Here is a 16134-nt window from a genome sequence, read left to right as displayed (position 1 = left end):
CAGAGAATATTTAAGTTCAAATATATGCTAATGCTCGACAGGCAGAGCATTGCGTGGTGGCATTGCTGATGTATTTTCTGTTGCCTTTTTCTGTTGCCTTTCATGCCCTTCCCCATCCCTTTCATTCAATTCCAGCAGATGTCTGATGAATGTTATGACAAAATGTTCATACTGAACATTATTGATTCCTCACATCTTCTCTGAAAAGGCCTGGTTCATTGATTGGCCAGGTGGGATCGATGTTTCATCTCGGCACATTCAGACTTCCTCAAATGAGCAGGATCATGTGATCACGTCATTTAAGGAAGCTCTGTGCTCTGATCACAGGCACAGAAGAATGAGGTCAGTGTCCAACTAACTGCTCTTATCGCACTAGCTGTTGTAACGAGACAGATATGCTCATCAGTAATATAGTAGCAAGATAAATATCTGTCAGATTCAGATTGATAAATTAAACCTATCAATGTCATTGTTTTAATTATCAACACTGCCAAAGTAGCAGGAGCACCAATTTGAGTATAATATATGGGGTTGCTACTTTCTGATTTGGTATTTCTATTCAAGAACTCCAGACTGTGTAATCAGTCGGGACATCTGAGCAAGTCCCAAATATATCCTGCAGCTCCCCAAATATAGAGCCAGAGCATAAACGAGCTATCTTCTGCAACAAGAAGAACAAGGAGTTCTGCAACAGACGGTAGTGCACACTTACCTCATTCCACCCCACCCCCACCTCACTCCAGAGTCCAGACCTCAACAACATTGAGTAATCCCAGGCTTACTCAAAGAGGCTGAAGCAGTCTAAATTCACAGGAAGACTGCAGAAGTTCCTGAAGTTGCTCAGGGCATTCTACAAACCAGAAAGAAAGTATGCTTAAGCACTGGTACTGTTTCAAAAGCAAACCGTGGTCATCCACCATAATGATTTGGTGCTAATATTATTTGGAAGCACTTTTGTGTTACTCATTAGTGCCTTTTTTTTTGTGCCCAAAGCTGCAAACTAGTAACAAATATGTTACAAAAGAAATTACTTCATCTGTTACATCTCTTCCAACATTGGATTGGTGCAGCTGTGCAAGTGCGGCGCGTTTGGTGTCTTTCAGAACCAGCTTTCGCTTCATCAGTTTCTAAAACCAGTTACATGCTTGTTGGTACCTGTCAAACATTTGAACACACCCACTTATTGGGTCTATCCAGTCATTTAAACTGGTACTGAATGTAGGAAAAAACCCTTCCATAGTTAATGATGAATTATTCCACCTTTGGACCAAACACTTTTTTGTGGTGCCACACTGGTGATAGATTTTGGGCACCAGTTTGTTTGTTTGTTTGTTTGTTTGTTTGTTTTTTGGTGGAAATCACATTGTTTGAACAATGACTACATTGGTGGGAAAGAGTTAGCTCTGAGGTTGCACTTTCACACAGTTACTTTTAGCTAAATACAATGACAGTGTCCCGTGCTAAAATAAGGCCTGTTTCATGTTAACAGTCATGCCAGGTTTGAACTGATTACTGAAGTGAGAAATAGAAATTGCATTAAATACCAAACCAGTAGGTGAGACATTTGACTAAAAACAAATGCAATCACTCTGCATGATAAGGTGCCAAGAGTCCTCCAATGTGCACCATCAATGATGGCAACAGATTTAATAGAAACAATCATGTGGTTGTTGAAACACATTAAATTAAGTGTTGAACCAACAAGCGCATCGCAACTTTAGGTGCAAGCAATCAGTAATCAATCCCACATTAGTGATGCACAGCCCCTACATGCAGGATCTCTACATTAGAGTTTTACTATGCAAAAGGAAACTACTATACAGTGTTTTTCTGTCTTTCAGTATGTTAAATCTTCTGTGATTGGACTGAGAAGGTCAGTCAGGTTGGACAAGCCTTTCTGTTTTGAGCCAGTGTTGTTATCTGCTACACTGCCAACAGATAAAACTTCAACTGTGCGGCAACAAAACTCTAAGCTGCATGCAAATTTTTTTCGTTCTTCAAACCCGACTTATATTTCTAGGTTGTATTTGAGGGCACCCTTCCAAAATGAACCAAGGCAACTTTCAACGCTCATGCAAAGTAATTCTTGATCCTTTTCAGGGGATTAACGCGCTGTGGCATATTCACACCCCATGGTTTTATTGTTTGCTGAGACCTTCAGGTGAAGCTACACCACAAAAAGTCTGAGACAAGTTGCTGCTAGAACTCTGCACATTGTATTTTAGGATGTGATGCTGTGTAATCTTTCTGATTGTTGTGTGTGTGTGTGCAGTGCAGTAAATTTAGACGCATATGGGTGCATGTAAGCTGACAGTACAAATGTTAATTATGCTTCCTGGCTGCCCTTTGGCTGCTGTCTCGGGCCTGTAGCATCCTGTGTTTGCTGACCCTAACAAATCAAATTAAATGATAAATGTGCGGCTTTATCACACTGTTAACACTGTTAACCTTTCTTTAAAATAACATTTTTACCTGCTATTATGATACGCTGTAAACATATCAGTGACATATCACCTTTTGAGTTGATACGATGAACGTTTAGCAAATCAGTTTTCGCTACTGCAATGCATGAATTTCAAAAATTTGGAAAAAATAAACTAAAGCCCCCAAAATGTAGGATTTTTAAAACCGATAACGATATTTGATTATTAAGAAAATCCAGTATACGGGCCGCTGGTTGTCGTTTGTGGTGTTAATATCAACACTTATAGCATGGTTGAAGGGTGTTTCTTTCGTCTTTTATGTACTTTCAAAATTTTCATTTATCGCCCGTTATAAAAGCCAAAATTGAAATATCGTCTAAAAGCTAATATTGTACGATATATATCAGCTCCATATTGATTGGGCCTCACAATAAAGTGTCTTATCTTAAAGAGTAACTTTTTTTTCTAAATCTACCCGTTATACAACAAATCAATTTATTTTGAGCCATCTGAAAATTCTGAAATCCAATGATTGCTCTGTTTTTGGTCTCTTCACTGATAAATGTTACACAGCATTGTTTTTGTTTTTTATTGAAAACTGCTACATGCTGCTGCTAAAAGCAAGAGCAATTTATACATATCAGTGGGGGATTCAAAAATGATGTGTAGCTCTTGTGTTGGTTCTTGCTACAATAGGTAGTTCAAGGACCATTTTTTCGCTCTGACGCCATGAGCGCACACATGGTAAAAGCAGCAATGGTTGTTAATAGTTGAGTAGGGAGCTGTGTTAAGGCGGAAAAGGTAGTCATCACAGAACAGGCCTTTTTAACAGATACGTTTTAATGGGATTTGCTAAAGCCCTAACAAAAATACAAAAATAGTATGTTAAGATTTCCCACAGATGTGGAAGGAGTGAGTCAGTTGTCCTGACCATCTAGTCAGTGTCTGTGGTGGCTCTATATGCAACTGAGCAGTCTCAGTGCTAGTGGGAGCTTTGTGTTTTTCCAAAAACTGGGTTGTCGTTTGCTCTTTGTTATTTTGCCTTTACATTCAAACGCATGCAAGTTTAAGTGGAACTGTCATAATTTAAAAAACTTAAATGCTGTCAATTTTTTAATAAAGGGGAACTAGTCAATGTTGTCTATAGTTTAGTAGCTTCTAATCACCTCTGCCTAGTATGATGTTGGTCTATTAAGTGCTGTCACAATCTAATCAAATCCACATGGACTCTATAAGGCATTGAAGGTATCTGACAGTGAGAAATTAGCAGGAGATCCTTTAAATCCTTTAAGTTGTAAGGAGCAGCTGAAGCAAATCAGACTTGCTGTAACAAGTCTTCCCATTGTCCATCTGTATGTACCATGTCCAATTGGTAAGCAACAAGCCTGTTTGTTTAAAGGTGCTCCTGACAAGTCTGTAGAGATTTAAAAAAAAAAAAAAAAATGTTCTCGGATGTTCGGTCCATTAAAGCTGTCCATTTCAGTTTTGCTCTTTTCAACATACATACACCAGGTAACATGAGCTCTTAATATATTAATATATCCCCTACTTTGGTGTGCACATTGCTGAAAGATAACAACCATTATTTGTTTCACTTTTAGGCGATCTCTAGTCTACAAGGTTGTTAGAAAAAAAACTGAGAAGGACCTTTTCCAGTTTCTTAAAAGCAAATTGTGACATTTTTAGATTGGTTGCATTGTTTTCAGGCAATATAATCTCAAATATGATAGAGCAAGTCAGCAAATCGTCACGGTATATACACTGGCATTTTTGCTTGAATTATTTATTAAGCATCAAATATTTGCTTTCAGGAAGTTTCAGTCTAATTTAAATAGGAGCTTCAAATGATTTTTTTTTTTTTTTTAATTTAACTGTTCTCCACCACATTAGGCACCAAATCAAGTTTGTCCATTTAAATATGGTTCATCATCATCAAACTGCCAAGCTTCATTAAGTCACTGCTCCTTTGCATCAGCCGAGCTGGTTTTCCTGTTTGTGTCAAAACAGCTGGTAAATAATTTAACAATAAAAGACCAACGGGATCTAATACTCCGTCTAATGATTACAGTGCGTGAACAGGTGTAATATGACCACACACAAAAAATGAATCTGAGGCCTTACATTGTTAGTTTTTTGGTTTCAAAGTCTCACAGTATCAGGTAAAGAAAAGGTTTAACAGTTTGGTGCCAAAATAAATATTTCCTGCTGCTGCTTGACTTGGCCCACACTTGCATCAGTTGATTTCAAGAAGATAATTTGAGCCTTCACCTATAAAGAGTCACTTGCAATGTTAAGGAACTGTTAGGCAGGAAAGAGGCCTTCTAAATTTTTTTAATGTGTATGTACTGAGATAAAAATGGAGACAAAATCCTTTTTCTTTTTCCAAGTAAAATCATGAACCATACATTCATTCACAATGCCGTCATTCCTGTATAAACTTCATCCCAGAGGTGTTCCATGGGTTGAGATCAGGACTCAGGCCAGTCAAGTTCTTCTACACTAAACTCATCCATGATTTTATGGACGCTGCTTTGTGCACTGGTGCGCAGTCATGTTGGAACATGAAGGGGGCTCTTCCCAACTGTTCCTACAATGTTGGAGGCATGACATTGTCTAAAATGTCTTGGTGTGCTGAAGCATGAAGAGTTTCTTTCATTGGAACTAAAGGGACGAGCCCAACTTCTGAAAAACAACCCCACATCGTTAACCCCCCCTGCTCCCCTCCACCAAACTCTACACTTGGCAAAGTGCAGTTAGACAAGTCGCGTTCTCATGGCAACTGCCAAACCCAGATTCTTCCATTTGGTTGCCAGATGGAGAAGAGTGATTCGTCACTCCAGAGAGCACATCTCCACTGCTCTAGAGTCCAGTGGCAGTGTGCTTTACACCACTGCATCCAACGCTTTGCATTGCACTTGGTGACGTAAGGCTTGGATGCAGCTGCTCAGCCATGGAAATTCATTCCATGAAGCTTTCTACACATGGAGATGATCTCAAGGCCACATGAAGTTTGGAGCTCTGTGGCAACCGACTCTGCAGGAAGTCAGCAACCTCTGCACACTCAACATCCCCTGATCCCTCTCTGTGCTTTTACACGGCCTATCACTTCATGTTTGACTTGCTGTCATTTCCCAGGCGCTTTCACTTTCACGACTGGGCTTGTTACACAGGTGGCGTCCTATCATGGTACCAAGATGGAATTCACTCCTGAGAGTGACCCATTCTTTCACTACAGCAGTCTGTATACATACACGCTTGATTTTTATATTTCATCCGTGTTGATTTAGACATGTAAGTAGAAGTGCCCCATTCAGAAACAAATGTTGTAGTTCAATGTTTACTAAACTTAAAACATGTTAAAGATGAGTGGGAAAGCATGCAAAGGAGCAAGTGAAAAAAAAAATGCTTAAGGCATAATTCGATAATAAATGATGAACTGACCCATATTCATCCACTACTTAGAATTCTGTTAAATATCAAATCCTGTTATTTGTAGCCCATTATTGTTATTTAAACGGTGCCTGTCAGCAACATCTTTTAGAGCTGATAGGATTAACAGTTAAATTCATCAGACAAGCTTGAAAGCCTGAGGACACAATGGTGATATCATTTAAAAAAATATTGCCTGAATTAAAACCAAGATGAAAAGTTACAGCTGCAGTTAAAATTTGCTTACATATTGTATGCCAGTCATAATTCTCCCAAGTGTCTGATCCATTTGTTCATTTGGCCTCACAGTGCTGCAGTTGTGTTTGACTAAATTTGACTACATTTTTAAACTTTCTTCATGTGGAAAAAACCCAAACTCAACTACCAAAGGCTTTAGGGATTAACTAGACAGTCATTTACTTGTCAAGACTTGTAAGATGGCTCAAGAATCGTCATTTGAATTAATAATTGAGGATCTGAAAATAAAGCCCGGTGAGTAGTTTCTCTTAACAGAGGAAGTCGGGACTTAGATTTTGCTTTTTGCAGTTTTCTGTATTGAATGTGTCAGCTAAACCTTCCCACATGAGATCGGGGCACCATTCCTCTGTATAGAGCTGCTTGCAAAAACAGGGTCTACACGGAAGAGTCATCAGGAAACCTCACAAAAATCGACATAGGAAGCATGCAAAACATCTGCAAAAGCACGTTATTTTGGAAAAGGGTGGACGCATGAAGATTAAATTGCGTATAGCTTGCCAATTGTTTAGCTTGGGAGAAGAAATATTCTGCTTTAGCATTGTCCGTAACCCATTGCAACAGACAATGCTGCACAGATATGAGGACAATTGGAATGCACTTAAATATAGAACAGTCTGGATGCGTCAGTCATGCAATCATTCAAAAAAAATAAATAAATGTGAAACTGAAAAGAGACAGGTTCCCACATCGAGACGAGTTTCCAAATCATACCTTTAAAATCTAGCGTGACCTACTTAAAGAAACTCAGACTGAAGCTTTGGAGTGGCCTTCATAGTCCCCTGACTTGAAGAACATTCAAAGTCTCTGGGTAGACATCTTAAACATGCTGTGTGTGCAAGAAGGCATAAACATATCACAGAACTTGACATGATATGCAGGGAAAAGTGGGTTAAAATTCATTTTGATGGTCATGCTCTCCTTTGATTTCACAGTTCAAACAATCAGTAAACAGATAAACGAATAAAAAGGTTTGTTTCAGCTGTATGTCGGTGTGCATGATGTGCTTGCAGCTTCACTTTGTTTCAATTCAACTCAGGTTCTAGTTACAGTGATTTATATAGTACTGTGCAGAACCCTCGAGCCTCCCCTCATTTCTTTATCTTCTGCCAGCGACTTATTGAAATGTGCACATATAAATGAAAATGAAATATTTCAGAAAAAAAAACCAAGTTGTGTAATTCTAACAAACTTAAAAGTCAAAATCTGGTATGACCAACTCTTTAAAGAAAAAAGCAAGCATATATCAAGATTGACGGCAAACTTGTGAGATAAACGTTGGAATTTAAGTTGTCATTGTCAGATTCATTATTTTTGGCTGAATATCTTAATACTCTTGATTAAATCTTCCTATTGCAGCAGCACTCTGCCGCAACCTGCCATATTTCATGAATAATGTTCAAAAGACAGGTGTGTGTACTGAGAGGAAAAAGTTGAAGAAGAGATTACTGATTTTTTTTTTCTCTTTTTTTTGTAAAGGCAGTCTTTTTGTCATTCTTGTGAAAACCTATCATTGGATATAAATATGAGTTATTTTCACAGAGCCAGTGTGCCAGCATGCAGACGCTGCTGGTTATGAACCTGCTTGTTTTGTAGTGGTGTGCAGCAGATGTCTTGTCTCTTGTGACTCTGTGGCTTTATGATAAAACAATCATAGCAAAGAGCTGCAAAATTTGACTCCTTGTGAAAAAAAATAAAAAATAAAGCAAAGATTTCACTTGGGTGAACTAATCTTCTACTAGTGAGAGTCACTGCAGTCTGCTGTACGCCCGATATGTCCAAGTTGATGCCAGGTTTTTGATGTTTTAGGTGTAAACTTAGACAGTTTACAGTCTTGGCAAGTTGCTGTTAAGCAGCGACAGCTCAGCATGGTTTTCTGCTCAATGCATATAATCTGGCAACTGCAGGTACATTTTGTACACTGTCTCTTCCATTATTTTATATACACTACTGCTTGCTAAAGTGGTAGCTAACTGTGAATATTTAAAGCTCCGCTGGTGATGTTGTTGTACCGGTGTTGGGTGCTGCAGCTCGCTGAATGAGTAAGAAAAAGGTCTACTTCTCAGAGGTGACTTCTGGCAGGGTAGAAAGACTGCTCATGAAGCAGGGATGGAAAGGCACAGATTTTATTGAATTTTATTTCCTTTTCCTCTACCGTCCCATTTATCTGGACTAGATTTGTGGCTAGGTGTACCTTGTGAACCCTTCGGCTGGCTGTGGTTCCTGGCAAGGAGGCAAATGTGCTAACCATTACACGATGGAAACATTACATATGACGCTAGGTGCATTTTTAGAAAAAGTTACTAAAGGCTGTTAAAACTGCTGGGTGTTGTGACAGAGTCACTAAGGTAGCAATAATGAGACGAACTGAAGTATCACTGCTGTGAAGAGGATTTATGTCAGGTTCTTAAGCTAGTTCCAAACATTCAAAGCAACTATTGTAATCCTGAAAACTAAGACGTGGCTGTGAATGGTCTCCTCCTGCTGCTGCTGTGTTTGGCCATTACTTAACTACTATTAACTTGCTTGAGTCTGATAAATTCATTGTTTTTCACTCATTTGCTGTGTGCGCTCTGGTGAATATTACCTTTGCTAACATTTTGCTCTGCTTCTTGATTTTTCTGGTGGTTTGTAAGCAGCATCACGGTCCATTACCTCCACAACTGGAGTGCGAATGGGAAAATCAAACTTTACATTTACTGTTTCTCATAATAAATGCCAGGAAAAAAACTATATTTTAATGGTAAATGAGATTTACATGACATAATATGCCTCGATAATCTCTGTAATCTTTGCCCCATGTAGCAAACAAACATCTGTATAGAGAAGCTCGACAGTCGAATCCATGTTTATTTTGTTTATATTTCAGCGTCTTGATTTGTTTTCGCTCAAACCTGTGGCAGGGAGTAACTTGTTTATTTTATGAGTTACTCATAACTGTGTTAGATGTTGCGTGCTATTTGTGTTTGAGAAACTCTTAAAGCACACACTCTGATCCGGTGTCTTGAGTTCTCCGGCTCCGCTGACATCAGAGGATGGGAGTAGACATCTTGATCTCCAGATCTCTCTTTCTCTTGTTTGTGCAAGAGGCCAAATTCTCACTGGTATCGTGGCGCAACGTTTTCTCCTCTGCGAGACACAATGAGATCTTTCTCCGGCTTTTCCTTTTTCTTCTGGGTAAACCCTGGTGAAGCACTGCGGGCTAAAGAGATCAGGATTTGGAGTATTGTGTGGTTTCCTACACATTTCTGTCTCTCTGCTTTTAAAATTTTCTAAAATTAAACTAAACACATTGATTTCTTCTCTGTTGTGGTCATCTAAACTCTGCAGGAAACACGAATAAATACATTTCCATGATTCTGGCTGCCTGCTGTTATTGCCACTATCATTTTTTTTCCCCTTTAAAAAAATCAGGCTGTCGTTTTCATTCACTGGGTCATTAATTATTGAGGATGTGCAGGTTGACGAGATGCACATCCTGCCTTGCTTGCCAGATGACTTCTCTGTCGCCAGGATGCATGCCATATAATAATTTAACACATCTGTGGACTTCTCTCTCCCAGACAGCATGAGATGGTTGCGCTAACCAACAGTTAAGGACAAACCTCTGTACTCCTAATCAGCTTAATGCTGGCTTATTCAAAGGCCCTCTTTCAGACAGAGCAGCTGCTGTGAGCCAGTTTGAGTAGAGGGTGTGACTGCTGGCAGAGCTTGCCAATGCAGTGAGACCGGTTGGTGATTAACAAATGTCAGTAGACTTTGGAATCTGGGAGCCCAGTCTGATGGCTTTGTCCTCTTTTGCTTGCACCGAAGGTCTTCCAGGTGGCTCCGTCATGCACTTTCACCGCCTCCCACCCTTCCCTTCTCGTCCTTTCCCTCTCAGATCTGCTCTTCCCTTTTTGCTTCTGTGTGCCCCTGTCTCCTCAGGGCTCAGGGTTGCAGAGCGCTCTGAGATAAAGAAGTTCAGACATGCCTCACATTTTTAGACCCCCTTGTGGAACGTTGCTGGCGGCTTCCGCAAAATGCTTTTGCTGTATCTTGCTCCGCAAAGTGCCGGTGGATGCCGCTTGCTCTAACCTCCGCTTTCTTCCTTTTAGAGAGGCACATCCAGCATTTCTCCGAGAATCTCTTGATGTGAGAGATAATGTCGCCGAGAAATGAAAAGACTGCGCAAAGTCAGGCTGGCAAGAGCGTGAGATGTTTTCTGCTGAGCTGTGTGGGCAGAGAGCTTGGGTACAGTACTGTACATCTGGCAGATAGATTTCTGTCAGCAGCTCTCCAGCGACAGGCTGCCTGCCTTTGAGGAAGAGGATCAGATCTGTGGGTCCATGTTGTGTGCTGGCTGAACACCTAAGCGCACATAGTCAGCTCCTAAAATGGCTGCCCTTGAAGCTCGGCTCAGAGGAGGATCTGAGCAGCTCAGTCGCTGTCTGTTAGAGCCCCAGCTGACTAGATGAAAGCAGTTACACAATCTCACCCATTAACTTGGTGTGGTGCAGGGACTGACTGCCTGAAAAGACACAGTGAACTCTGAGGCAAATGCTGGGTTGTGTACAAGGGTTTGTTTTTATTTCTCTCCCACTCTCCTCCCTGGCCATCTCTCTCCCCTCCTTCTCCAACGGGATTCTCTTGATATCCATGTCAAGGAACCCTTCATTAGGAGACAACTTTGTTCAAAACAGCAGTGAACTGCCAAGAGAGCAGGGTGGGGCCACGTGGTGAAGTTGTAACATGACCCTGAACAACAATGGCTCCCCTGGTTGCTCAGGGACATACTGGCAGTTTGGCTGGCTCTCGTGGAGCGCTCCACTGGCTGGTCAGTTGGGTGTGGGAAGCATGGTAGGATTCCCAACTGTCTCTGGCTGCATCTCATTTGAATTGCAGTGGGAGTGAGAGTGGGGGGACTGAAAACGATAGTGTTACTGAAACTACATTTCACAGATAGCTATCCAACTTAAACCTGACATAATAAATATAAGTAGTATTAATTTTTTTCTTCTACTAGTTTAGTTACACTGGAAGTTGTTTTTTTTTCTTCACTTAAAATACTTTAAACTAGTTTTTTTCCCCCAGTTGTTGTTGATTCAGAATTGAACTCATGAATGGGGGGTGAAAAAACCAATAGCAACAAATGGTTTTTGGGAACTTTCCTAAAATAAGTGTAATTCTCCACTTAACACAGGTTAATATAGGGTGATTGTGTATTGCTTTTTATTTCCCTCTCAGTTCCATACAGACACTGTATACAAGATGGATGTAGCGGGCAGGCCTGAATGTAAAACTGCTTCCTTGTTGGCTAACGTCCTATAAACCATAGAGATGGTAACCAGTGCTGTGATTGCAAGGTAGTTTATATGGAAGATGCAGACTTGTCTGCAAACACTTGCTTATAAGTTTCACAGAAAATTCACCTTCAAGGTAAAAGCTGTACCTTACTGCTAAAACATTTCAAAAGGCGCAACTTTTACTTTGATAGCGTACAGCTTCCATTTCTGATTTGCGTTGTACTCTTCACAGTTTCCACTTGGCGCGACCTTTGCAACTGGCTGGCGAGAAAATCTACATCTTCCACACAGGCAACTGGTGCAACCTGCTACCAAAAGCAATTGTGTAGAGGTTTGTGGTGTGGTTTTGTATACCTCTTTGTGAACCAACTTAATATTAACACTGCCAGCAACCACTGACCACTAATTGTGCCCATTGGTCCCTAGTATCCAGGTTACCAGAGGGTCACTGACTAGTCTGTTGGCCTTCGTGAGTGCTTCTTTTTCTCGCAACTGGTACTTGTCAGGTAGTTGCATGCAATAATGCCTGTGCAATGAAGGCTTTGATAAATCTTAATATAATATGAACTTTTTGTAAGAAAAAAAAATCTGTATGACTTGAAATGAGAGACTGAGTCTATAAAGTCTGTAAGAGCAGGTTTACAGTCAGACATAGAACTGGATGTCTTTTTGTAACCATGTGTATCGCCCCCTAGTGGCTGTTAATAAAGCAGGTTTAAGGCGCTTCTGCTTTGCCGTGACATTTAAGACCTGAAAGACAGGTCTGTTTTTTGATGTTCTATGGTTTCACATCGTGGAGCGTTTAGTGATCATTTGTAGGCTACTAATGTTGCTTCGGATGTCTCATCTCTGGCTGCCAATATCTACTTTCAGATGAAGCGTCCATGAATGGTTTTTCCATCTGGTGAAGGCATGATTCGACTGTGCTTTATTTTTTAAATTCACGTGGTTCTAAATACTTGGTTAACAGCACTTGTCTTGGTTTTTTTCCAAAGTACATCGCTAGTTGACATGACCTGATTTCGGTGTTTAGTCATCACGCCCACAAATTTCAACGGTGGTGTTCTTGGTCTAATTTAGTCGTGTTGTAGACATTTAATGCACTGCAGCATTCAAAAGAACAGGCCGAAGCAGATTAATATTTTACTAGTCTATTTGTTTTTATATTGTTTTTTTGCTTTAAAAATTTTTAGATTCAAGGCTTTAGTTTTATGGGATACTATTTATTTTGTGCCAGTCATATATTTTTATTTCTTTCAATAACAAAAAGTACAGCAGTAAGATAGGATTTAGTCATATTCCAGACATCCAAGAACAATGCAGTGTAGACTTTTTTCTTTTATTTATTTTTTTATTAAAACAACAAGGGATCAACAAGGGTCACACTGGAAGTGTGAATCATTAATCTTCTTTGAATATATTCAAAACATTTTGGCCGTTGCCTAATAGAAAACAAATGAATCGTCATTGCAAAGAAGTGGGTCTTGGAAAAGAGCTTGATTTTCAGCTTGAAAATGTGTTTCCGTTGGTAAGACTAAAAGGGTTACATTTAACTCAATGCATACCAAAGTCGTCTTCCTGGGATGCCAGACACAGTCCATTGTAACCCTGATGTCCATTTGTGAATCGAGCCAGGGAGTAGTGTGGGGAATGTCACTTGTCATTCGTCATTATTAAACTGCAAAGTTGTACAATAAAGACAGGAAAGAAATATATATAAATTGTGCAAAAGAGTACTGTTGTTACAGTCTGGGGCTTCTTACCTCTTCCACTTTTAACAGATTTGGGCAGAAGTGGTGTGCAGTGTACGTAAAGTGTGTTTGTGTTTGGTGTTCATTTGTGTACATACCACTTGTGTGCACAACTGTGTGTGTTTGTTTTTTTTTCTTCTTTTTTTTCATTGTTGTTTTAGTCTTTTTTTAATTATTTTTTTTATCCCTCCTGCGGACATGCAGTGCTGTAGAAAAACAAAGGGAACTCATCGCACTTCATCAAGCAGGCAGTGAGGAAGGGACACCTGTGCTTTCAGAGGTGCTTGAATCCATCCTGAAATGTTCCAGGTAGTTTTCATGAAACTCTTTTTGGTTTGAAGGTGTAATCATCCTGAAATACAGAAACAGCATGAGGAGCTGCTGTTTGCACAGCAGGGTGTGTCTTGTTCTGTGAAACGGCTGCATGCCGGTTGTGTTGAATAAACCTAAAGACTCCCACACCACAACCTTACTCATCCATACTTGTTAGACATTTATTGGTTGTGTGTGGTTTTTTTTTTGTTTTTTTTTTGTTTTTTGTGCCCTGTCCTTGGTCACAAGCAGTTTGGTTGGGAAACTTGCCAAAGATGTCAGCTTAGGTAAATTCAAATTATACAGTTCCTGTTGAAATTGGGCCACAGAGGTGCTGATTTAGTACCAGAGTAATGTAATCTCTTAACCGTCGATGTGTGGCATAGTTTGCTTTTATTTGCTCACTGAGATAAACAGACAGTTTATCTCAGTTTTGTCACAAGTTTTCTGTCTTTTGATTTTAGAAATCCTTTCTTTTTCATTTCAGGTTCTGAGATGTTTCATGTTAAGATCTGCTCCACAGATTTTGCAATCATGTTAAAGGACAAAAGCTTCAGCTTGTGTTTTATGAAAGCAGAAGTAGTTCATGGACGAATTCTTCCGTTTTCCCCTTCTACGTGTGCTGACACACAGCCTTTTTTTTTGTTAAATCAATTGCTGCCTTTTTAAACACCAAGCATACTTATTCTGGTAGTAAACCTCAGTTTTAACCTTATCTGCCCACAGTATTCAGGCATTTATGGAATGAACCATACTTGTATATTAAAAAAGAATCTCAGATTTTCCGGGGTTATGTGGACCATAACACCATATAGCTCACATATCAGAGTTACATTTACTGAAAAGATGAACCGACTATGAAGCTCATCCTAAAAAATGTAACATGTTAGAGAAAAACTTTGCTGTCATTTAATTTGCCGCGTTCAGGAGAAAAAATCAGATTGAATGTGTTTTAATTCTAGAGTAAAGGCTGTAAACTTTGCCCTTTTAACCATCTTTTCAAAAACCAATGCCAGCTACATGGCTTTTTTGTAGTTTTGAGGGGGGGGAAAAATCACTGCTGGTGATCAGAGAGCCACAATGACAGAGATTTGAAATAACGGCCACGCCATCAGCTCTCATTTTACTGGCTATGTCCAAACTACAGAGAAGCCCAAAGACATAAAGCCATCATTTCTTAGTTGATTCATTCAATCTTATTTCAGAGCAGTTGATACAATCTGATGGAATAGTCTGCTCTAAATACTGAGCTGTGGAGCTGCTCTCCAGCTGTTGCTTATCCCAAGGTAATAAAAATGGGACAAATCAGCCCATAATCCCTCCTCAGTCCCTCCATTGTTCTTAGAATGATGCTATGCAAAAAAAAAAAAAAAAAGGAACCTTCTTAGTATTCAGAATAACATCAGCGACTGCTGATTTGCCTCTGTGTCATGTTTTGTTTGCCTCGTGTCATCTCCTGTCATTCTAGCGATAGATAATATTTGTATGTGAATTTATGGCGCTTGATCCGTGCGGGTTTTTTTTATCAAAAGGAGAACAGATTAATTCTTTTTTATTTCTTTGTTTCTTGTGGGGTTTTGGGTTGTTGTTGCTTTTTTTTTTTTTTTTTTTTTTTTTTTTTTTTTTGGGGGGGGGGGGGTCTTTTTTGCGGTTTGTTTTTTGTTATCTGTACTTGTTTTATTGCAGTTTTTTGGCTTTTTAAAAAATAATAATTCTGTGCAATTTTGATCGATTTTGGTCCTTTAATTGTGTCATTTCAAAGCAGTCCTGAAAGGTGTATTCAAAGGGCGGCACTTTATCCAATACATTTCCCCTCACAGTGTAACAGGTGAAAATGTTAAGGAGGTTCTATTAGGCTGAGTTCTTTAAGCTACGGAATTAGGGTTTGCATTTGGAGCATATCTTTTGAGCTGATACACATAAGCATCTGTTCTCTCTCTTTTTTCTTTCATAGTGTTGTTATTTGGTGAAGGTGTGTGTGTACCTTCCTGCACCTGATTATTCTTTGCTCACGGAGCAGTAATCATCACTGATAATCATATCGGATCATCACTGAGCTCATTTTTTATGGAACAGCATGTTTAAAGCACTGAACAGGGTGATGACAGCCCTGAAGTCTAGGCCTGGACTCTCCATGTATATACTTTCTCTGAGTCTGACAAAATTCGGGTCCTGACCTCACGTGTGAAAGTGTCAGCTCGATTGTTTTATATTACTTTGGCTTTTCTTAAAAAAGGTTCTGTGTCCTCATGATTTTCTCTCTTTGTGTTTTGCAGGTTTCCCTGATTTTCCAGGGAGTTCTCCCCAGTTTTAATAATGGAGGTGTTGCAATGTGATGGCTGTGACTTCCGAGCCGAGTCATATGACGACTTGAAGACTCACATACAGGAAGTGCACACTGTTTTTCTGCAGCCTGCAGATGCAGATGAGTCTGATTCCCTGAAAGATGAAGATGAAGACGAGGAGGAAGAAGAGGACTTTGATGATAAAGATGACAAGGATTATACGCCTCCTAAATCTGGAATGAGTATGCCTACCACATTCATTTAGATGTTGCTGTTGTTTTGTTGAGGATTAGGATCATGTCTGTGTCTGTTATAAAGAAGTCTACAAAGTAAGGTGATCATACATTTTACAAAGTTGGGTAATGTAAAGAGTTGTGGATGGACTTTATCAGCA

General features: G+C 39.7%; 1 protein-coding gene across 7 annotated transcripts in view; it reads left to right on the top strand.

Annotated features, from left to right (window-relative positions):
- The window catches only part of znf462 (zinc finger protein 462), a 53876-nt gene that overhangs the window by 10543 nt on the left and 27199 nt on the right, over positions 1-16134 (top strand). For 5 of the 7 annotated variants that reach the window (XM_085166672.1, XM_085166665.1, XM_085166667.1 and 2 more), the window contains exon 2: positions 15732-15982. In XM_085166672.1, coding sequence (XP_085022798.1) covers positions 15772-15982 — 211 coding nt within the window. In that variant the 5' untranslated portion in view covers positions 15732-15771. Of the gene's footprint in view, positions 1-5624; positions 13453-15731; positions 15983-16134 lie in introns of those variants that run through there. The other 2 variants (XM_085166671.1, XM_085166668.1) reach the window with 2 other exon arrangements.

The sequence above is a fragment of the Neolamprologus multifasciatus genome, chromosome 7 (genome assembly GCF_963576455.1).
Source record: "Neolamprologus multifasciatus chromosome 7, fNeoMul1.2, whole genome shotgun sequence".
NCBI classification, from domain to species: domain Eukaryota; kingdom Metazoa; phylum Chordata; class Actinopteri; order Cichliformes; family Cichlidae; genus Neolamprologus; species Neolamprologus multifasciatus.
Note: the sequence above shows the minus strand (reverse complement) of the source record. Positions and strands in the feature narration are given on the sequence as shown.